The 23,914-nt window shown below is 43.3% G+C and overlaps 1 protein-coding gene across 6 annotated transcripts in view; it reads left to right on the top strand.

Annotated features, from left to right (window-relative positions):
- LOC148010646 (Putative thiol-disulfide oxidoreductase DCC) overlaps positions 1 to 22,351 on the top strand; it is a 44,653-nt gene extending 22,302 nt beyond the window's left edge. The window contains exons 4-9 of one of the 6 annotated variants that reach the window (XM_087671904.1): positions 65 to 172; positions 1,814 to 1,870; positions 19,691 to 19,756; positions 20,072 to 20,132; positions 21,894 to 21,937; positions 22,076 to 22,348. In XM_087671904.1, coding sequence (XP_087528030.1) covers positions 65 to 172; positions 1,814 to 1,870; positions 19,691 to 19,756; positions 20,072 to 20,132; positions 21,894 to 21,937; positions 22,076 to 22,117 — 378 coding nt within the window. In that variant the 3' untranslated portion in view covers positions 22,118 to 22,348. The other 5 variants (XM_087671899.1, XM_087671902.1, XM_087671901.1 and 2 more) reach the window with 5 other exon arrangements.
- The last annotated feature ends 1,563 nt before the right edge of the window (positions 22,352 to 23,914 follow it).

The raw sequence follows: 23,914 nt of genomic DNA, 5'->3' as shown, positions 1-23,914 counted from the left end.
CTTTTGTAACTATGGCATGCACATTATTGGCCATCTTTTAATAACAGGACATGGTGCATGCTAGGTGAATATGCTACGAGAGTGTAACAAGGATTATGGTACGATCAAGTTTGTTGACATTAGTGCAGATGACTATTCAGCTGAAGAAAATGCCGGAATTGATTTCACAACTGTAAGTGTTGATAGGCCATGCTTTTCTTTCTTTCTGTTTTTTGTCTTAAGGCTTTGCATGTATTGACCAGGATACAACTAGAACGATGCAGCTGAGGTACTACTAAAACTGTGCTGGAACTAATCAATCCTCTCCTTGGTAATGGCTTGTTCTTTAGGATTCTCAACATTGGATTATGAAGTATGGCTGGTAGCACAAATGTGAGGTCTAGAGTAAGAGCTTGTAAGTCCATTGTGTCTAGTCCGGGGGCTGGACTTCAGGCACATTAGAGTGATTCAGTTTAGTCCAAGATAACTCCTGTGGTGTTTCATTGTGGAACTGTCTCTTTATACTTTGATCTCCTTTGGTGGCACCCCCTATCTATGCTTGGGAGAAGTTGGCTCTAAGTGGCCAGTGTGGTAGGGGCATGGTTGATCAAGGTTCCTTCTAGAGGTCGTTGCTCCATGGAGATCAAGTAAAGTTAGAAACTTTGTTATCCCTATTTCTTGCCTAATCAAACAACTTTAGGTCAAGGGAAAAACAAAAACAAAGTGCAAGCATTGCTTGGTCCATAGTCTTCAGCCCTCCAACCTCCTAGACATGTTTGTCTCCCTTTCTACCAATGATTGTCCCTATGAACAAGCAATTGTGATCATGTCCATGTTCGATTGGTCTAAGGTTCTCAAAGACTGGATTCAAATACACGAAAAGTAGTTGAAAAATGGACTGTCCAAATCTCTTCCCACAGTCTCATCCTTGCATGTTCTACAGCCCCTCGTCATGCTTGCTGCCTTGAGAGCCTATCTGCACTCATTTTCATTCTCTCGCTTTTGCACCATTCTTCTCATCCTACCTCCTCTACACCTTCTCTGCTTCTTCCTTCGCAAATCTCAATTGTCTGTCTAGAGATAGACATCGTCAGTCTGCAAATAGTAGACAGCAGGCCATGTAGAGGCCAGCTGGATGCTTGGTTTAGGGGACATTTGAATTTCTAGTTGTTACATTTTTGGCTGAGGCTACAACCAGGTTATTTAATGCATGTAGGAGGAAGCAGCACAAGTTCTCTAGGAGAGCCGCTTGTACTCCAGACAAGTCAGACCTTCTGCAATGGACTTACAGATTTATCATTTAATCACTCAGTAGACCTTTCAGGAAGAGCATTGAGGCTTTGGAGTCTTCATGCGCATCTCTGGACCCCAGGAGTATGTTCCACTTCTTCCTGTCATTGACTAAGAATTTGGACAGGTGATGCAGTCTGAATCAGGAATTCATATGGTAGCCAAGGCAGTAGGGATCCAGATGTAAAGGCATTGTAGAGGTGGGCCCCTAGTGCCTCCAATCATTAGGAAACTATTGACCTTCCATATGTGAGGGGTGGCTTTGTCACACCCAAAGAATGGGGCTCTTAGATCTCTCAGGTTAGTCATTTTGTTCAATCAAATATTTTCATGGTGAATGATATCAACAGAATACAAATCTGCTATGGCTCTGCACCTTCTAGAAACTAGGGCTTAAATGACTTGCTAATCAAACCTGAAGTTCCCCATGTTTATAAATTTGCTAAAGCTTCAGCTCAAGGAACTGTTTAAAGTTTTCGGTTATTATCAATCGTGGACATGGCAATCATGTGTTTTGCTCAATTTATGAATGTTAAATTTGCAGGCAATGGGACGTATTCACGCAATCCTTCGAGATGGGACCATTCTCCATGACATTATGGTCAGTTATTGGATAGTTAAATTAAGCTCATGCTTCTTTACATGACTGCTTGCAAACACTATGTTTCATTATGTCAAAAAGTCACTATCACAGTTTGCAACAGCTACGATATCTGAACTGCATTCTTCATGTTGAGATTTTACTTTATAGCCCTGCTTAAAAACTGCAGTGTTTAAATCCTTAAGTTTTTACCATAACGTGCAAAAGGTGTCCTTACCAAGTAGAGCTAAAGCTTTGTGAATATTGTCCTGATTAGCCTTCAAGATCGTAAAGATATCATCAATCAAGACTTGGCCAATAAACTGTCTTCGTGAAGGAAGGGACAAGCCTACCAACTCCCCATTGGCTGCCAAGTGTGATAACTTTGTCAGGATAGGGTGTATTGCAAGAGCAAAAACAGAGGACTTGAAGGGCAAGCCTGTCTAATAAATCAGGAAAGAACAAATGGCTTCGTAATGCAACTATTGAGCATGATTCTCAAGGAAGGTATCATCAATCAAGACTTGGCCAATAAACTGTCTTCGTGAAGGAAGGGACAAGCCTACCAACTGCCAATTGCGATAACATTGTCAGGATAGGGTGTATTGCAAGAGCAAAAGCAGAGGACTCAAAGGGCAAACCTGTCTGATAGATTGGGAAAGAACAATGACTTCATAACACAACCATTGAGCATGATTCTCAAGGATGAGCCCTGCTAATAGTGTATATCAAATGAGACATTTTGGGCTCAAACCCCATCTTGTGCATGACCTGGGCAAGAAATGAGAATTCAAGGTAGTCGAAGGCTTTCTCCAAGTCCAGCTAAGTCAACATTACTTCCTAGTTTGTGTGTTGGGTGTAGTCAATACCCATTTTCATATTCAAGATGTTATGCAGAATGTTCCTCACCTTAATAAAGCCATATTGTGCATGATGGACAATATCAAGAATATGTTCATGCAATCAATTAGCTAACACTTTGGAAAATCTCTTATACATACTATCTGTCTAAAGTGGGTTGCTGCAACCTAAGTAGATCCATGAAATATTACTGACACAATTGCACAATAGCTTGGAGATCCGTGATCATTAGTTGAGCAGAAATTTTCAGTCTCACTGCATTCTCCCGTGCGTGCCTCTCCTGATAAGGTTTATGTGATTGACGACTACTATCCTACAATCCCTCTAGCAAAGCAGCAAGTTTAGCTTGCTGATAGGATTGTAGCTAAAAGTGTTTGACAAAGTCTAGCAATTGCATAGCATAGATAGCAAAACCAAATGAGAATCCTCTAGAGAATCAACTAGAAGAGATTGAATCAATACCAATAGTTCCTTAGCAGCATGCAATCTTTGTTTGGAAAGGAAAGCATGATAAATTCCATATTGTCTGGCCACTCTTTGCACATTACAAATTAACATGTCAAAGGAGGTTATCCCGTTGCATGAAAACTCAAGAGAAACTTGATCTAACAACTATATTATGTATCCATTGATATTCGTGTAGAAGAAATGAAGAATTGTACTGCCAAGGCAACTTGCCTAGGAAACATGCACACAAATACTCTCTCTCTCTCTCTCTCTCCCCCATCCCCCCTCTCCCCTTGGGGCTACATGGAAGAGATTGAGGTTATGCTCAAGAGTTATTTCTTGAGATGATATATACCCTCATCATACTATTAGCTAGTTTCTTTTGTTATTAGCATTTACACTCTATATTTAGATCTCTTTTGCTGTATTGTTTAACTTTAGAAACTTGTATCATTTCTATAGATAGTTGTAGCTTATGGTCTTATAGGTCATTTTGGTCTCTTGTAGACGTTAATGAGTGATGATATTATATCAAAAGACTGAAAAAGTACAAAAGTCACATAAAAAAAGAGCACAAAGGAGTACAAAATCTGGGCAGGGTCACTAAAGAGATTGCCCGATGCCAAGGTACTAAATTCTTTGTAGATAGTGTCACCATGCTAAATAAGATCAAGTTGCCACTAAAGAAGTCCTTTTAGTATCAAAAATGAGAAAGTGAATAAGATAAAAAATGATCGACATAGAGCCTTCATGTGGGTTGCTCGGACCATGATGCTTAGGCTTACCAATGAAAAGGATGCATCTTGGTGTCCACCATAGCATGCCAAATGTTAGAAAGGAGGAGCTAAACTTTCCAAGAAAAAGGATAGTTATCTCTCTCTCTCTCTCTCTCTCTCTCCCGTGGAGAACTTTAAATTATCGAGTAGAAATATTTACAAAGGGCTAAATGACCAATTGAGTGGACTTAAAGATAGGCAAAAAACAATTGAGAGGGCCACAAGGATATATTACAGTGACAGGAGAAGGGAATCACAAAGCTAATACAATTGGGTTGGAGTGAATGATATCTATCCATGGAGCCACTACCTCTTTGAGGATCACACCCATAGAAACCATGGAACTTTGCCACAATAAAAGTCCTCAAACATGGCCTAGATGAACATAGATACTTGAGTACAAAAGGGACGCATATGCTCTAGCTTTGAATTGGCTGTGCATGGTGTCTTGCCAAAACCTAGGAACGGATGATTATACACTGATGTGCAACTGAAGTCTAAATATAGAAAACAAAAGAAACATACATGCCTTGGCTTTGGAGTGGCCATGCATGGCATCTTGTCCAAAGCCTAGCTATGAATTATGTAACCAACCTTTTGTATATCAATTGTTACCAAGACATATTGTCTGATTGATTCAAATTAATACGATCCTCATACTTTGAAAGGCGATTTGTATTATTTCAGTGTTTCAAAATATGATTAAATGTTGATCTTTTTATTTAAGGGTGGCCAATGGTCAGAATGCCTTGTAATTATACTTAGGTTGTCATTGACGAGATGCCCAAGAGAAATTAAAAGTTTAGTTGGGCAGTCAAATTGACCATAAAGCTCAAATGACTAAGACTTTTACAATAGTTACATTGACTAGAAGCCATATAATGAGTGGTTTTAGAAAGTGAAACCAAATACTCATGATCAAAGAAACAAACCACGAACCGGTGAACCTACATAACGAAGCTCTCCAAAATCTAAATTTAGCAACTTCTTTAATTTAGAAGGTTACTATTTTTGGAAGTTGCTCAAATGGAAATTTCGTTCCCATCAAAGGCTCTAGAAGTTTGATCAAAAGAAGTCAGATAAACAAGAACCAAAGCATAAGGATGGAGATACACTACCTTTGCTATCTAAAAAAAAGCTAACATATCAGTGATTTGCAGACGTACAACAGAAGGACGATGTTTCTCTTGTGGATGGAAAGAACACATGTTTAGTCAAAGTCCTAGTAAGGCAAAGAAGGAAAACCAGCCCCTGAAGGACACCTCAAGTGAATGCTATACCTAAGGAATTCTTGCACAGCAGGATGAATCTCCGTCAAAGAAAATGAAGCTTTTTATGGCCTAGGGTGAGATTGCTAATTAACCTATTCTCATTCATTTTGATATGGGGGACTACAAATCATTATATCCATCCTTGGATTGTTGAAGCCCTACATCTATCAAAGGAGAGGTTTGGAACACCTGAAATGTTAGGTGCTGCTTTTCAAGGAATGGAATTTGAAGTTACTCCCATTCTTGGGAAACTATAATTGAGATAGGAGAGTATGTAGATAGTGAGAGTTTTGTCATGGGAGATCTTGGTCATTGTGATGTTGTATTAGGAATACCCTGGCATTGAAGAATAGATCCAGCCTTCCTTTCAAGGGTAAAAATCTATCTTTTGATGTGAAAATGGAAAGGAAATTCTATTCCCATCTTATGCCACGTACAAATTTGTAAAGCAATGAAAAAGTCTATTTTCTCGTACTTGATTTTTGTCAAAGATTCTAACATAGAGTCAATAATTGAAGAGTCCATCTGTGATATGAACAAGCAAATGAGTTTCTTAAAGGAGTATAAAGATTGTTTTGCAGACACTTTACTTGACAAGTTGCCACTAGAGAGGCCAGAAGAACATTACATTGATCTCATTCTTGGAAGCTCACCTCCAAATAGGCCACCTTATCGTATGAGTCGAACACGAGAAGATTATGAAGCAAGTGAAAGAGCCCTTGGAAAAGGGTCTGATACGACCTAGTTTTGCACCTTTTTTCTTCGAGCTTGTTAGTGCAAAAGAAAGATCGATCGTGATACATGTGTATTGACTACAAGGCCCTCAACAAAATTACAATAAGCAAATGACTTGCTTTGAGTATACCTAATTTGTCAAAACCTTTCTTTGTGAAATGTGATGCTTTAAGAGATTGCATTGGTGGAGTCTTAAATCAAGAAGGGCATGTAGTCGCTTATGTAAGAAAAAGGTTGCAAAATGTAGAGAAAAATGCTAGTACCTATAAAAAGGAGTTAATGACTATCATTCAAGCTTTAAAACATTGGAGACTATCTTTTAGGTGGAGAATTTCTCATCAAGAGGAATCATGATAGTTTGAGACATATTCTCAAGCAATCAAAGATTTCTGAGAAGCATATTTGATGGGTCAATTATTTAGCTAAATTTAATTTTCAAATGCTACATATTCCTAGGAAGCAAAATAGTGTAGCTGATATTCTGTCAAGAAGACCTTAGATTCATGCAATGTCCATGATTTATTATATAAATTTCACTAGTATGAGATGTTAGAGAGATTAGAGATCACAGCCAGGCAGGTTTCAGCCTGGTGCAGTCCAGTCGGACTGCTGCAGTCGGACCTGCAGCAGTCGGACTGCCACGTGGCAGTCCGACTGTCTGCTGCAGATTTATTCCAGGCTGCGCCCTATTTTGGCGCCCCGTTCTAGGTGGTTTTTCGCCTATTTATTGCCGACGTTTCCAGCAGTCTACACATTCTTCTCTGTCGCAGATTACAGACCGGTGCCGTGCAGATTTCTGTCTCTGTTCACAGATTTCAGACAGCAGACAGTGCAGACTGCAGCAGACTTCGAGGTGGACAGCAGGTCGCATCGTCGAGGTGGAGACACGCAGCCCAGCGCACTGCGCCCGTGTATATCTTTGTATTCAGCATTCTTTATACAGCAGATCTTCATTGTACACTGTCTCTCTCTCCCTTTTCTCTTTGCGTTCTCTCTCTCTCAGTCCTACGCTTCCGCACCGCTGCACTCTGACATGGTATCAGAGCAGTGTTTGAGGGCTGACTGAGCGCAGAATCAACCTGAAAAGGAGTTTCCATCGCGACACAAATTTGCGTTTTTTGCGTTTAAGGGCAGACAGGAGGGCTGCGCCTTGGAACAAGGCTGAAACGAGTGTGGGCGCACAGGAAAGGAGTACAGGTGGTGGATTTGCTGCTGTTTACTGCTGTTTACTGCTGTTTGACGCGGAGGAAGTTTGAGTTTTCAACCTAAAAGTGCAGGTTTTTGCTTTTTCATCGCCTCCGGCGGGTGAAGAAGCTTCGGGACGCGGAAGAGCCTTAGGAGGCTGAGTTTACTCAGTCAGAGGGGGTTGCTTTTGCATTTGAGAAGGCATTGCAGGTGAAGATGTCTACGGAGATGGACTTGGAGTTCCAGGCGATTATGGACCGGAAGGTGCCTGTCTTACCGGCTCTTCCTACAGATCAGAAGCTCGACGGCGACAACTACCGCATTTGGTGCGTTATGATGTTGGCCATCCTTGAGTCCTATGATTTGGCGGAGTTGGTACAGGAGGATATTGACCGGCCTTCGGTAAGAGATGAGTCCAAACTCTCTTCCGATGCTCGTGCGGAGTTGGCCAGGGCCCAGTCTCATTGGGATAAACTGAATGCCAGGATTCGATCCTTTCTCTTTCTATCATGCACTACAGCCGTGATCGCTCACATCGAGCACTTGACGGTGGCTCGTGAGATATGGCTGGAGCTTGATCAAATGTACAATCGGATGACCCTGATGAAGAGGGTTTCTTTGGAGGTACAGATGCGGACCTTGTCCGTCAATAAGTCTTCTTCGCTAAGGGAACACATTAACACGCTAAGGCAGCTACAGATGCAGGTTCAGAATGCGGGGAAGCCAATTTCCTCCGAAGACATGGCGATCACACTCTTGTCCCAGTTGCCGCCACGATTCGGTACATTTTACTCTGCCCTTATTGCTTCGGGGCGAGAGTCTACTCTTCGGTGGGAAGAGTTGGTTCCTATGGTCTTGGACCAAGAGGAACAATTAAAGGGACAGAATGCTTCCAAGACGGAGGCGTTGACAGGTCAAGTCTCTCAGAAGAAGGGGAAGGACCAAAAGAAGAAGAAGGGGGATAACAAGTCCAAGAAGGACAAGGAGAAGGACAAGGACAAAGACTCCACATGCCATATTTGTGGAAAGACTGGCCATTGGAAGAAGGATTGCCCTGACAAAGACTCGAAGGACACCAAGAAGAAGGAAACCAAGGATTCTGGAGCGGTGGCTGCACCCTCATCAGCTGCATTTCTACATTTAGTTGTCATTGAGGACGCGTCACCGAATGCTTCTGATGCTGCGATGGCGGCTCCCCAATCTCGAGAGTGGATTATTGATAGTGGTGCCTCACGGCACATGACTCCTTCATCAGATGGTGTTGCCCAGCTGCGACCTTCGCGTGGGCAGGTTCTCATTGGAGACAGCTCTTCAGTTTCTATTGCAGGTCGGGGTAAGATGCAGCTTATTCCGGATGGACGAGGTGGCACCCATACCTCAGAGGTTTTGCATGTACCAGGATTAGGGTACCATCTCCTTTCAGTTCATAAGATTTGCTCCCTTGGTCTTTTGGTGGAATTTGACAGTTCTACTGTGCGAGTCCTTGATCGTGAATCGAGGAAGGTTCTATCATCTGGATATGAGGAGAACGGCATTTACAAACTGAAGTCTTCCACTGCCCTCTCTTCTCTTCTTCTTACCTCACAGTCACAGTCTGAATTGTGGCATGCTCGGTTTGGTCACCTGAACTATGACTATCTTCGGAAGGCGTCACGTGGACAGATTTCCCACACCGCTTCGCGGCGGTCTACTTCACCGATGGAGTTAGTATCTACGGATCTATGTGGCCCTATGAGGAATGAGTCCCTGCGTGGGAGCTCGTACTTCATGCTGATCGTGGATGACTATAGCAGGATGACATGGGCCTACTTTTTGGCACTAAAGTCAGAAGCTTTCTCGCACTTCAAGGATTGGCTTCTCTTTGAGGAGAACCGATCAGGCCGGAAGTTGAAGACCTTGCAATCCGACAAGGGAGGTGAATTTGTGTCTAATGAATTTGCTCGGTTTTGTGCAGATAGAGGAATTCACCAGGAGTATGCCAATACCAATACTCCTCAAGAAAATGGTATTCTAGAATGGAAGAACCGCAGTGTGATCGAGATGGCACGCACCATGATGGAGCACCGACAGACCCCTCAGGTTCTGTGGGCCAAGGCTGTGGCTACTGCAGTCCACATCCTTAATCGATCCCCTACTTCGGCCGTGGAAGGGATGACTCCATTTGAGGCTTATTTTGGGACGAAGCCAGATGTTTCTTACTTTCGGGTCTTTGGGTGTGATGCCTATGTTCACATTCCCAAGGCTCACCGTGACAAATTTGAAGCGGCTTCCCGAAAACAGGTATTTGTTGGCTACAGCTCCCAGTCCCAAGGCTACCGACTGTATGATCCCGTCAAGCGGGATGTATATACTAGCCGTGATGTGCGGTTTGTGGAGGTTCCGGCTTCTTCAACGGGTGAGGAGCATCCCGTTCTTGGAGATCCAGGGGAGAGTTTGGCTCCTTCTACAGTTCCACTGGAGCCTGTGCCGTTTGATTATGATTCTGTTTCTGACACAGAGTCTACTGTTCCACCGGATCCTTCTGAGGAGTTACCACCGGTGGACATTCCAGAGTCTTCTACTGATGGAGAACGACGAGGGGAGGTTCGGCCTCCTCCTCGCTGGGCCCGTGACACACTCCGTGATTCAGGGATCGAGGGGGTTCCTGAGGAGTGGGGACCGCAGGATGGTCCGCGGCGGTCACGGAGGCACCAGGCGCATTCTTCGGAGCTTGTTTGCTCCAATTATTGTTTGATGTCCCGAGTTATGCAGAATCGAGAGCCCACCTCTGTGAAGGAGGCTTTACAGTCCGCCCCATGGAAGAAAGCTATGGAAGCTGAGTTGGAGGCTATTGAGAGGAATGGCACTTGGTCACTTGTGCCACGCCCCCCGAAGAAGAAGGTGATTGGAGTCAAGTGGGTCTTCAAGACCAAATATCTCAGTGATGGTACTTTGGATAAGCACAAGGCTCGCCTTGTTGCTAAGGGTTTTGCCCAGCGCCTTTGCCCCTACAGCTCGTATGGCAACCATTAGAGCTGTTCTTGCTTTGGCTGGCCATAGGAGATGGCCTGTTTATCAGCTGGATGTGAAGTCGGCCTTCCTGAATGGTGATTTGAAGGAGGAGATCTACGTTGAGCAGCCTCCTGGCTTTGGTTCTTCAGATGGGAAAGTCTACAGGTTGAAGAAGGCCCTGTATGGTCTCAAGCAGGCCCCGCGAGCTTGGAACGAGAAGATTGATTCGTTCCTCCAGACTCAGTTGGGATATCGGCGGTCCAAGGCCGATCCGCAGCTGTATGTTCACACTTCCGGGGAAGGTTGTGTGCTGTTTGTATTATATGTTGATGATTTGATTGTCACAGGTGATGATGCACAGCAGGTCCAGGAGACAAAGTCAGCTTTACATCGGACGTTCGAGATGACGGATTTGGGGCTACTCCATTTCTTTTTAGGACATGAGATTTATCAGTCTCAGAGGGGGATTTTTCTCTCCCAACAGAGATATGTACAGGAGCTCTTGGTGTCTTTTGAGATGGAAGATTGTCGGGCCCTCTCTACTCCTATGGATCCGAACTGGAAGGCCACTTCCCACTCAGCTTCTCCTTTGGCGGATGCTTCCCGCTATCGACAGTTGATAGGGTCTTTGATTTGGCTTCTCAACACCAGGGTTGATCTATGTTTTGCTGTTGGGCTCTTGGCAGGGTTCATGAGTGAACCTAAGACGGTGCATTGGCAGGCTGCTCAGAGGATACTTCGGTATCTCAGGGGGACGTCTGATTTGGGGATTCATTACCCCGCAGGGACAGATGGGTCAGATCTTGTACTTGCAGGTTGGAGCGACTCGGATTGGGCTGGTGACGTGGACCACAGGCGGTCTACAACAGGTTACTGCTTTACTTTGGGTGCAGGTGTTATTTCATGGAGTAGCAAGAAGCAGCCCACGGTAGCCCTTTCGTCTACTGAGGCGGAGTATCGGGCCGCATCTTCCACCACATGCGAGGTTGTGTGGCTTCGGAGATTGTTGGAGGAGCTTGGGTGCCCCCAGACTCGTCCTACATTGCTGCGATGTGACAATGAGAGTTGCATTGCCTTGGCAAGGAACCCTGTTTTTCATGCCCGGACGAAGCACATTGAGATCCAGTACCACTTCATCCGAGAAAAGCTTCTGGATGAGACCATCACTGTGGAGTATTGCAAGACGGAGGACAATCTTGCGGATTTGTTTACAAAGCCGCTTCCTCAGGCTCTACTTCGGCAACATTCCAGATCCCTCAGGCTTCTGCCCTGCCCAAGCTCTGAGAGGGGGTGTTAGAGAGATTAGAGATCACAGCCAGGCAGGTTTCAGCCTGGTGCAGTCCAGTCGGACTGCTGCAGTCGGACCTGCAGCAGTCGGACTGCCACGTGGCAGTCCGACTGTCTGCTGCAGATTTATTCCAGGCTGCGCCCTATTTTGGCGCCCCGTTCTAGGTGGTTTTTCGCCTATTTATTGCCGACGTTTCCAGCAGTCTACACATTCTTCTCTGTCGCAGATTACAGACCGGTGCCGTGCAGATTTCTGTCTCTGTTTACAGATTTCAGACAGCAGACAGTGCAGACTGCAGCAGACTTCGAGGTGGACAGCAGGTCGCATCGTCGAGGTGGAGACACGCAGCCCAGCGCACTGCGCCCGTGTATATCTTTGTATTCAGCATTCTTTATACAGCAGATCTTCATTGTACACTGTCTCTCTCTCCCTTTTCTCTCTGCGTTCTCTCTCTCTCAGTCCTACGCTTCCGCACCGCTGCACTCTGACATGAGAGACATGTGTGCTTTTGATGAAGACTTTAAAATCATTTGGAGAGTTTGCAACTTGGTAAAATGGTAAACTGTTATGTTAGCAAAGATGGATTTCTTTGATGGATAATAAGTTATACATTTTTTTAATGGAGAATAAGTTATGCATTATGAAAGATTTCAAGCCTAAACTAATGGAAGAATATCATGGAGCTCCTTGCATGGCTCATTATGGTATTTTGGTGACAACCAAGGCACATAAAATATATTTCTTTTAGCCAAAGTCTTTAAGGAGATATTGAACAATTTGTCAAAGAATGTCTTGTATGCCAAAAGATTAAGTTTGATTGCCAAAAGCCTATAGGGCTTTTGCAACCATTACTAATTTTAAGCCAACCTTGGGAAAGCATTGCTATGGATTTTAGTTTGGGCTTGTTAAAATTAGCAAACGGTAATGATGACATCTGGACTATTATTAATAGTTTTAGCAAGCAAGCTCATTTCATTCTGGTCAAGAACGTTGATAGAGATTTACAAACCACTAGTCTCTCTTCGTGAGCTCTTTTTGAAAATTTGGGTATAAAGCCTAGATTTTCTTTTTCTTATCATCCTCAAACAGATGGTAAAGTGAGTTGGCTAATCTCACAATATTGGATATACTGAAGTGCTATTGCCATGAAGCTAACCAACAATGAAAAAAGTATTTACCTTTAGTAGAATATGCTTATAACAACACAGTTCATACGTCTACAGGTAAAGTACCATTTGACATGATATATGGAAAACTACTCTTATTACCTATTATCAAAACAAAGGGGGAGATATTTCATGCCGATCAGTTCATGTGTGATATGGATACAACTTTTATCCAACTTAGACGAGCTATCCAAAGATCTCAAGAAAAATAAAAGAAAACAGTATATTTACAAGAAGGAGATTGGGTGTGATTGAAATTTGACAAAGCTTGTTTAAGAAGCTCTAATAAGCCTTTATCCCAAGTCACTAAGCTTGTAGCAAGAAATTATGGGCTATTTCAAGTCACTGAAAAGATTAATGATGTTTGTTATAGGTTACAACTTCTAGAGCATTGGAGAATTCATTATGCTTTTCATATCCATCTTGTCAAGCTTTATGATTGCTCTCCACCATTGGAACTTGTCGCAGAGGATCCACCTAAAGTAGATGAACAGAAGAAAATACTTTACTAGAGCAAACTCTCTCTTACATGTTTAGAAAATAAGAAATAAACATTTTTAGAAATTGTTTTTAAAATTTAAAAATTACTCTTATATAGATTTTAAATGAATATTAGAAGAGTATTTTAAAGACTATCCAAAAATACTTGTAACTTATGAAGAAGCTGTAGGATTAGAAATACTTCAAGTAACGTCTTGAGGATAAGAAGGATTTTAAAAGGGAGAGACGTAACCAACCTCTTGTATATCATTGTTACCAAGATATATTTGCTAATTGATTCAAATTAATTTGATGCTCATATACTTTAAAAGGCGATTTGTAGTATTTAAGTGTTTCAAAATATGATTAAATGTTTATCTTTCTATTTAAGGGTGGCCTGTGGCCAGAATTCCCTATCATTATACATTTATCTAGAGTAGGAACAGGTACGGGGCTAGGGGGCAGCCCTGCTGGACCGATCTCTCCGGCCGAAACTCCTTCCCACGCCTACCGCCTATGAGAACCCTGCTGGTGGCCGATTTGTAAAGTGCAGAGACCCCGTGAATCCAAGCCTGTGGGAAACCCAACCTCGCCATGGTGCCCTCTAGGAAATCCCAGTCCACCTTATCATAAGCTTTCTGGAAATCCAAGAGAAGTACGGCTAGTCTCTGCCCACTGTGCTGAGCCCACTCTGTCGCCTCAAAGAAGGTAAATACATTGTCCAAGATGCTTCCATCTTGGACAAAGCTTGTTTGTGTGTCATGGATGATATCTGGCAGCACGGGGCGTAGTCACCTACCAATCATCTTTGCCAATGCCTTATAGGCCACAATAAGGTGATCGGTCTCCACTGGGAAAGCTCCAATCGATCTCCCCCTTTGGGGAGAAGATTGATGAGGCTTGCCAAAAGGCTCCCTGGCATTTGTCTTGAAGTGAAAATCTCCTGGAAGGCCTTCAGGAGGGGGTCCTTCACCACTTCCTGTAGGTAGTAAAGAAGGCCATGGAGAGGCTATCCTCTCCCGGGCATTTCTGCCCGTCGTGTGTATGGAAAGCCTCTTCTAGTTCCTTCTCTGTGAAGGGGGCTAGGAGGGAGCGTCCCATCTCCTCTGTGACGAGGGACGAGATGTGATCCCAGACCTGCTGCCTACATCGTTGTCCTCTAGCTGAGGTTGTCCCCAGTCAGTGGCAATCTCTATCACCTCGTCTGGGCTAGAGCGAGTCCTCCCATACTGATCTCGGAGGCTGCGTATCTGCTCTCCTAAGGTGGAAGGGTGGTGCACCTAGAAGAACTCCTTGCACATCGTATCCCCCTTCTGCACCCAGAAAGCTGCTGAGTTGCGGAAAGAGAACTGTGAGCGCTTGTCCTTTAGGCCCGCAATGGCTGCTTGCGCTCGCACCTCCTGTGCGTGGAGGGTGGGATCCTTGGGTGCCTCCTGTAGTAATCTCTGCATGGCTGCAAGGTCCCGTCGGAGTGCTCTCTCCTCTTCCTAGCTTTGCTGCCTGGCCTGTATGGCTGCCTCTTGGCAGATTCTGCTCGATTCAGCTAGGACCTCTGCAACCTCCTCTATGATCCGATCCCTCTTGCCCATTACCTAGTCCAAAGCTGCTCTATTTGTCTCGTCATCTCCTCCCTCCTATAGATCGAGTTAGGGATTCGACAAGATTGTGTGTCTAGGGCAGATGCTGGGGGGTCTTGTGCGAGGAGAACCGGGCAGTGATCGGACAACGTGGTGCTCGCCAACTGCCCTATCTGGCCTCCACGAGAGCCTCCCTACTCTCCCACATAAAATCTGTCCAACCGCTCTAGCAGGACTCCACCTAGCCACCTGAATCCCTCGAAGAAGTCCAGTGACCTCTCCCTCTTGTGGAAGGCAGGGTCTCTCCAAGCATTGCGTGCACCTATTGCCACTAGAAATACCTCCCATGCCTCTTGCTCCTCCCCGGCCATGCCTTGGTATTCCTCTGCCCTGTTGGTCCTCCAATGCCTCCAAGTTGTTGAAGTCTCCTCCAATGATCCAGGAGTCCACCTCTGGGAAACTCCGTGATCTCCACCCAGAACCTACTGCGTGTCCTAACCTCCGTAGGGGCATAGACATTGAGGACTCCCAGGCACGAGTCCCCAATGCCTAGTCTGATCCATAAAACCCTCCCTGCCACTTGTGTCCCGTGGTCTCATACAGAGGCGGTGAGACTTGGGCCGATAGAGGTGCATACGCCTCCACTCTTGCCATGGGCACCTATGTCGTGCTCCTTGTAAGTGCGGGAGCTGCCCGGGAGTACCTTTCCTACCCGCTAGGCTTGGGTGGGCGTGAGCTTGTGCTCCTGTAGAAGTAGGATATCGATCCGTCTGGCAAGGGCAGGCTGCAACTCCTGCCGAACAATCAACTTCCTAGAACCACGTGTCCCACTGTAGTGGAGACTGTTCACATTCCATGATGCAAGGTATAAGCTCATGGGAAAACCTGTGATTGACCGAATAGGCATCTATTCGGTGTGGAAGCTGTTGATAAGGAGGAGAAACTATGAGGCATGTAAGTGTGCTTTGCCGCAGGTCTAGATGGAAAACTCCAATCCCCCATGGTGGCCCTCGGCCGGACCATAGGGGTAATAGATGCTCTAGGTGGTACTATCAATGTGTCAATTAGCCATGCTGAGAGTCGTGACTTTGTGCACTGGTAGAAACGGGCCGCTTGTGCCAGGGGCCACTCGATCACATCCCGTGGAGCTTTCCATTGTGGAGGGGCTCGAAAAATGACGCTCAAGTGCGGGACCTCAGCACTACCCCCCAGTTAATGTCCATCATGCAGCCAGGCCATTGCTGTGCGAACAGTGCTAGTCCTTAATCTCCCATCCACTGGGAGATGTGGTCCTCCACCTGACTCTTTAACTCCTCTATCTGTGTCGTTGTCCAAACCCCTGAGTGGGAGGACTGAAAGAAGAAGGCGTAGTTTGGTCCATCCGGTGATGTTAGTAGATGGAGCTTGCTCCTCCTTGACTTACGAACCACGAAGATCCCCACCTCTAGAGGTAGTGGGAACTCTCCGCGCTCTGCAACTCTCAGGTAGGACCATGGGCCATTGCGGAAGAACTCCTGTGGCAACAGCTGTGTCTGTCTCGGGAAAGTGTGACGGGCGGCAGGGCAAATGAGCTGGTGGCTGTATGGGAGGGGGAGAACTGTTGGTGCGAGGATATAGGCGCTTGTGGCTCATCATCTCTTGTGGGAGGAGGGGAGGTGGTTCTGGGGGAGATCACTAGAACCGGGGGCGGATTGGGGGGTGGGGGTGGTGTTCGACAGGGGAGGTGGTGGGGGGGGGGGAGAAGATCGAGGGATGGTGGGATGGTCGGAGGTGCATGGCGGGTGGGGGGGAGGGGGGACTCGGGTTAGTGGGGGAGGCATGGGAGGTGGGGGAGGGTGGGTGTGGGGGATGTGGGCTCTCCGGTGCGGTAGTCTATGGTGCAGGTGGTGGATGTGGGGGAACTGCAGCCTTGCCAGGTGGGGTGGGCTGCAGAGTGCTCTGCCGAGGGGGCGTCGCTCGCCCTCCTCCTCCTTGCTGACGAGGTTGTGTCTGCGGAGCTGGTTGCGCCCCCCCTGCCGTCTCCCTCTGTGTCGTCTCTGGATCCATGTGAAGCCGTCAGCATCCACATGTGGGCCTGTCGACGGAGCTGCCTTGGCTCCGAAGTGCGTACATCCAACTGCCTGATGCCCAAAGTTATAGCAATGCAGGCACTGCCCTGGTTGCCCAGCCACAATGACCTATTGCCTAAAAGAGTGACCTCCAGTCTCTTATCTCTAGGAACTTGGGTATACTTAGTGTCTTTCACGGCCATCTGTACCTTGGGGACTCCTGCAGCTGTCACAGCATCCGCGAAGGAGGTAGGGAGAATTGTGCCTAGGGCGGGGTTCACAGGGCGGGGGGCGGGGGGGGGGGGGGGGGGGGAGGGGGCAACGTGATGTCATGGCGAGGCGGGAGAAGCGTAATGTGGTGCCGCAGCGTTGACGATAAGCGGGGGGGGGGGGGGGGCAACGCGATAGTGAGGAGACGGCGTAGTGCGACGGGGCACGGGGATGAGGGCAGCAGCATGTTGGTTGGGAGCTTGATTGTCCTCTTTAGTTTTATTTTATGTATATGTTGGTTGGAAATATTCAGTAGGTGTGGGGCATATGGCATGGTTGGATAATAGTGACTAATGTTGTGACTGTGATACCTTATAGAAATTCCAATGTAGTATGCTTTTCCTCTAGCACAATTGTGACATTAATGTGACAACAATGTAGTGCAACTGAGGACGATTGCAGAGATTTCAAGGGGGTGTTTTGTCTCGAGGATGTGAAATTTTATTGCTTTGCTTAACATTTGATTGAAACTTAATTAAATGTCTAAATGTGACGCGCACATTTGAGGTGCAAGTCAATTATTTCACAATGTGGAACCCATGTCCCTGAGATATTAGTTGGTGCTAAAGGCAAAATTTGTAGTAAGTTATGCTTGACAAGTACTAGGTGGTACTCGATGTTGTTAGATTTAGGTCTGGACCAATTTATTGACCATTAATATCAGTCGTGACATTAGAGACTAGGCATTACTTAATTAATTAATGTCTATCTAAGGATTAATAATTGCTCTACAATACTTGGAAGAAAAAGTAGCCTAGCCAATTTAAATTTTGGTTGTTGAAATTAATTTTTTGAGTACCAGAATAATTATTGAATCAATATTTAGAATTAATATTTTGAAAATTAATTTAATAAGTTAGATATGTTGAAAAATGGGATTAGTTTAGAAGGCTACCACTTGGCAAAACCTACCCATGTAAGTGGAAAAAACGTTTTTAGGGGTTAGTAAAAGTCTATTTCAACCATTGTGAGAGAGAAGGAGGCTATTAGAGAGCAAGGAGAGGCTATTGATGTGATTTGCAACCACTAGGGATCAGCCCTACAACATGTGATAGCAATTTGGAGCCCTCCAAGAGCAGATGACAACAGCCCAAGGTCCTTTTGGTACAAATGACAGCATACAAGAGGAGACATCAGTCTTTCTGGTGGTCCATGGCTGTTTGAACAGGGCAGCAGTAGCTTTCCAACGTGCTATGAAACTATGAAATTTCTCTCTATAGTAGTCTCTCTCATCCCGCAGCCATCTCTCAAGTTATCTCAACATTTTTCAGTAGTTTGAGCCATCAAGGAAGAGATTTTAGTCAATCTTTGCTATAAACCCTAATCTATAGTAGAAATTAGGGTTTTAAAGGCACCTTGGGATGCGTGCTCAAAATTGAGAGCCTAGGACTTGAGTTCCAGTAGTTGAAATTGAGGAATTTCAAGGGGATTCAATAGGCCAGTTAGGCTGAATTTGTCTTTCAAGGAGTAGGGTGAAGGCCAAATCCCTGAGGATACCAAGGGGCAAATTGGTTTGGAGGCTTACTGGTCAGTTTTATTAGCAAGTGGCATTTGGATTAGTAGAGGAGGTCAGAGGATCTTAGTTGTACTCCATCCATTTGCAATAAAAGTTAAAGAAATACCCGAAGGGATGCCAGTTTTGGAGCCAACAGGTTGTCCATTGTCAAAGATTAAAGTGGTAACATTTGCATTTTTCAATTTATGTGAATTTTATGCTTGCTGTGTAAAATCAGGTTATTTACCACCCTATCCGAGAAGGAAGCTTGGTTTCACTTGCCAATTTGAGGGTCATTTATAGGAATGCAAGTATGAGTCTTTGAGCATCTTTGTCCCCACCTAGGAAAAGCTGGTACAAGTCATATTCTTTCTTGACGAAGAAAGCTTTCTTCCTTTTTTGAGTCATGCATTGAGATACTCTTTTTGTTGTTTGTAACTTGTTTTTCCCACTTCTCTCCGAAACTGTATTCTTGAGCATACCAACTATTGCGTTGAAGGCAGTAAATTAAAGTCTTTATAAGATTGTAGAAATGTAGCAAGTGCAGCTTCATGTAGGATGGATGTTAGATTATGGAAGTGATCAAAGACCTGCATATGATAGTAGATCTATGGAAGTGATCAAAGGCATGCTTGTGGAAATCTAGACCAAAGGTTAAGCTCTGAAGGGTCCTCCAATTTTGTCTCTATTACTTACGAGAATAAGGTATCTTGCTATTTTATTGACTATATGAAAACTTTTGGGTCTTCTAACTGTTCCATGTGCTCATCTTCACAAAGCTTTGCATGAATTGGGCAGGGGAGTATTGACAGTTTATGAGTCGGCAAGAGGGAGAGTTACACACCTTGGGGCTTGTAACATGAAATCAGCTGTATCAATGGGGTGAAGCAGAGGTGCCCTCCATCTTGTGGCTCCTTTTGTATGCAAGGCACTAGTATCCACAATGTTCTTTCTTGTGAGGCTCGCTTTCTATGCAGGGCACTAGTATTCAGAAAGTTCTTTCGGCAAATCCATAGGTCACTTTGAGTCCTTTTTTATCACACACTTGAGATATGCTTAACACAGCTCAAATGCTTTTTGGGTGGCTATTAATTCTATCTGATGCAGTTTTATTGTTTTGTAGATGGCATTAGGAGTGTACCTTAAGGTTTTGATTTTCAAGTTCTTTAGTCTTAGAGATGAGTTCATGAGTGTATTTAAAAGGTTTTATTTTTCAATCATGACAAGATCTTGTTTTCATTTTGTGCACAGGCATTCAAGAGGTTGTATGAAGAGGTTGGCTTAGGATGGGTATACTCTTTCACAACTATCAAACCAGTAAGTCTTCTGAACTCAAGATTAGTTCAATGCAGATGATAAGTGTCGATGCACTACATTACTCTCTCTCAAAATAGAGGTTACTATTTCACAATCATCGAACAGGAAGTCTTCTGAGCTTCAGAATAGTTCAATGCATATGATAAGTATTAATGCAACAAGTTATTATCATTCAAAATAGAGGTTCTTGTGTCTCTTGTATTGGGTACCAATGTGCTAGAAAAGAATGATAACTATGAAAGTATGATATTTCTACCCAAACTGAACAGTGAATGGAACATCAATTTGATGGAAATTGTGACCTCTCTTTTGCAGATTGCAAGAATTGCAGATATGGTTTACTCAATATGGGCTAGATATCGGCTGCCTATCACAGGTTTCTTTCTCTCTGTTAGAATGGAGCTTCATTTGTTTCTAATACATAATATGATAACTGCTTACAAGTGCTATATACCTGGTAACTCAAATGCCATAAGACATATTCTGTAGCACAAACCTCCACACTACCATCTGATAATTAGTCTCCATCTAAACTGGCAATATTCTGGTGTCCTGCCCTTCTACAAGACAGCTGTAAAAGTGGAAATGTGGTTCAATGTGTATCCCACCTCAAAGCATGATTGTTTTACCAATTTGTGCAAATTCACACAAATCCATTTCCAGTCATCCTGTGCCCAATCATAATCATTTGGGGCAACTTAGCATATAGCATAACTGAAAAGGGTGCAAGAATCAGGCAAGGACATTGTGTGATCATATTGAAGTTTTTCCCTGTAGGTTCAGATTTTATAGTGCTTTCTTGACATTATGAGATGAAAGAGATGGCAGGATGTAGGATGAGGGACATGAGAGAACTAGGGTGGCGGTTGGTTTGGGACATCGTAATTGTTGTAATCATACACTTTCCATGTTATGGAATTGTAATCAGTATAAGGGCTTCCTTGTCTTTTTCTGATTGCAGAGAGGCATTTTTTGGATTAAACTACAACTATATATAAAAACAAAAGCAGCCATGGCAGCTGCACTCTCAAGTCCCAGTTAGAGTAATGGACCTTAGGAGCTCCCTTCAAACACTAATTGGAGTAGGAATCTTTTCCATTGGATCTAGGCTGCTTAGTTGCAGGGCACTCTGCATGCATTCCAACTCATGTTTGAAAGTGTGAATGATCTCTAGACAAATAGAAGGACTAGGAGAAGGTTGTTCCCTTTCCAGGATTCTCTGGCACATTGCACAGCATATCTGCTGGTTGTTTGCAACCAATAAGTATGGGACTGCAGAGCTCTGTCTTTCTGTTAAATGAAAGAATCATCTTTTATGTTGACATTGATTGATAGAAGGGCCATTGATTCTTGTTATTGGACTCCCTTCGCTTGCTTACTTTGTGCATGAATTCGAAGGTTCTTCTTGTCAGGAACTCAAAGTTACCCCCCATCACATGCATTCCTTGTTTATTTTGGCAAAAGAACTCCGTGTGTTATTGCTGGCCAGATTTGGAAGACCAAATCCATGATAACGCGCACATGCATTTGGTCAACAGTGTTCACACATGGAAAGGAGAGGGCTTGACAGTTGTAGAAGCAAAACAGAACGCTTTCAAAGGGGACTTTGTGTGTGTCTATAACCTTTGTGAGGGATTGGATTTGTCTAGAGTGGTTACACACCCGAGCATCATGGGATGCTGATAGCTTTACAAATACAGAGTGCCCACCACTCTTGCACTAAGATAAAGCAAATAGGTTTGTGTCCTTTTGAGTTGGGCATGCAAATAGCACTTGGCAGGGGCTGATGGCAAATAGCACTTGGCCTTAATACAGATCTCTTTAACAAAATCAAAAATCAAAAGAATGCTCACACCTTCAATTGTTAGCATATGAAAAAAGCTAAATCCCACAAATTTCTCTGACTAGAATTATTTCAAGGATTCCGGAAGTGTAATTGTAATTGTACTATCTATAGTAGTTAAAGGTAGTCACAACACTCAATTTACTTCATGGTTCTAGTTGCTCTTCTCTCTCTTTCTTTAGAACTTTGATTTCTTCAAAAGTAGCCCTGAAAATTTAATGGCTTACAAGATTTCACCTTTCACTCAAAGGTGGTTTTTACTAGGAGTTGTCTAATCAAAGGATTGGATTTCAGGACGTCCTCCTTTGGTCCAAATATTGGAAGAAAGAAGAAAAAGAGTAAGCTTGCCCACACTTTGTGAATTTATTCTTTGATAGAAGTTCTACTTTATATTTTTGTATGCATCTTTATGATCATATGCTGCATAAGAAGTTTAATGTGACTTATTAATTCTTGTTAATTTGGGGTTGTTGCAGGTTGACACAATTTGCACATCCGATCAATGTCAAAAACGTTAATCCAAGATGCTTCAAGATTATTTGGTTTTTAAATGCCATACAATTGGACTAGTTATGTAATATATTGTCTTACTTGGTGCAAATCATGTGCAAACATTTTATAAGGTCATATGCAAGCTCATACTAGATGTATACAAACTAATTCAATTTGCTTCATTTTAAGCAACTAGCTCAATATCTATAGAAATTTGTAATAGAATAGAACTTGGACTTATGGCGTATTTGTCTTCTCTAGAGTCCTTGTATGGGTAGTACACTGTGTATAATTTTTAATTTGGAATAAGTATAATTTTTAAAGCTTCTTGATTCAATAAACAGTTCATGTTCTTAGTTTACTTGGAACTTTGGACTTTGCTTTGTTAGCCTTAATCTTTGTGGTCTTCGACTAAATTCTACATTATTTACTTTGCAGCTTTAGCCTTTGTTCATAGCTCTACCTTTTCTCTCACATTTTGGCTTTGGCTTATGCTTAATTTGCATTGGGATTGGTTTTACAAACTTGTTCTCTTTGTTGTGTAATAATACACCTTAGAAGCATGATATTGACATGGATTCGTTAAGGTACATTGCCTTTTGATACCATAATACCTTGGCTCAATGGCTCCTTGGCAAACATAAAGTTTGGACATTGACTTTTGTATACATTTTTGATTGGGCCATATAAGGAATGCTGCATATATTTGATATTGGCACTTGGCTTCATTACAAGGCAAGCTTTCATGATTAGTGTACTTTGATGCATTAACATTTTACTTATTATCATATGGCTTATTGTTGGCATATATCATATCCTTTGTGTACATGATGGGTTATGGTTTGAATTTCACGACTTTTATGGTTCCCAAAGGATAGCCCACAATCTCATTCCACCTCCTTAAGTAGGGGGATACACCTCCTTTAGATTGATTGAATCGTATTCAAACAAATTCTTAATTAATCACTTCGATGCTTGCATCATTTGTTTAGCGTGCTAGCATGCTTTGAACTAAGGTTCTAGTGAATCCTAAATGGATTTAGTGAACCCTCATCTACCCTTGCATTCTCAACAATCCACTCTACAAGAACTTATTAAATGTGAAGGTGGAGAATAGGAAAGGTCCTTATTGTTCAATGAGAGTTATTGCTTTTAAAGAAATCACAATGGTCATTTTGGTCAGCAAGAAGATAACTCATGGGTCATAAGCATGACTAAAGTAGAATCAATATATCAAAAGCTAGGAGCAAGGCATAATAAATTTTTTGTCAAAGTTGGACTCTATATTGAGGTCTCAAAAGCTTGAAGCAAGACAAGATAAGATTTATCGTTAGGAATGATCCAATACTAGTTGATAATGTTAATTGTGTAGTGAGGCTATAGAACAAGTTGGATTGACATAAATATACTCATGTTAATGTGCGTTATAATGATAAAAGGCTTGTTAATTTTTTTAACCAAGAGTTGGAATTTTAGCTCAATTAAATGTTAATAGCCATATTTCTTGTGATATTGTAGAATATTTTTGCCAGAGATGACATGTTATTTGTGAAAAAATTGAAATGAAGGATTGCATATGAACTCTCACATAGTAGTGGCATGGTTCTAAGGATGTGCACTCTTAAAAATGACATTGTTTATTCATGTCCCTCTATTTGCATGTAGCATGCATCAGTAGGTAAATTAACACAAGAAACTAGAACTCTCATGGGTTATATGAGTGTCTTTTCTATGTCAAAATATTGTAGATTACCAATGTGCATATAGGTTGAACACTCTTGAGTGAGTGCAACCAATTAAGCTCAAAGAAACACTCCCGGAAA

The sequence above is a fragment of the Lygodium microphyllum genome, chromosome 29 (assembly GCF_053477565.2).
Source record: "Lygodium microphyllum isolate KBCC chromosome 29, Lygodium_microphyllum_v1.1.10, whole genome shotgun sequence".
NCBI classification, from domain to species: Eukaryota; Viridiplantae; Streptophyta; class Polypodiopsida; order Schizaeales; family Lygodiaceae; genus Lygodium; species Lygodium microphyllum.
Note: the sequence above shows the minus strand (reverse complement) of the source record. Positions and strands in the feature narration are given on the sequence as shown.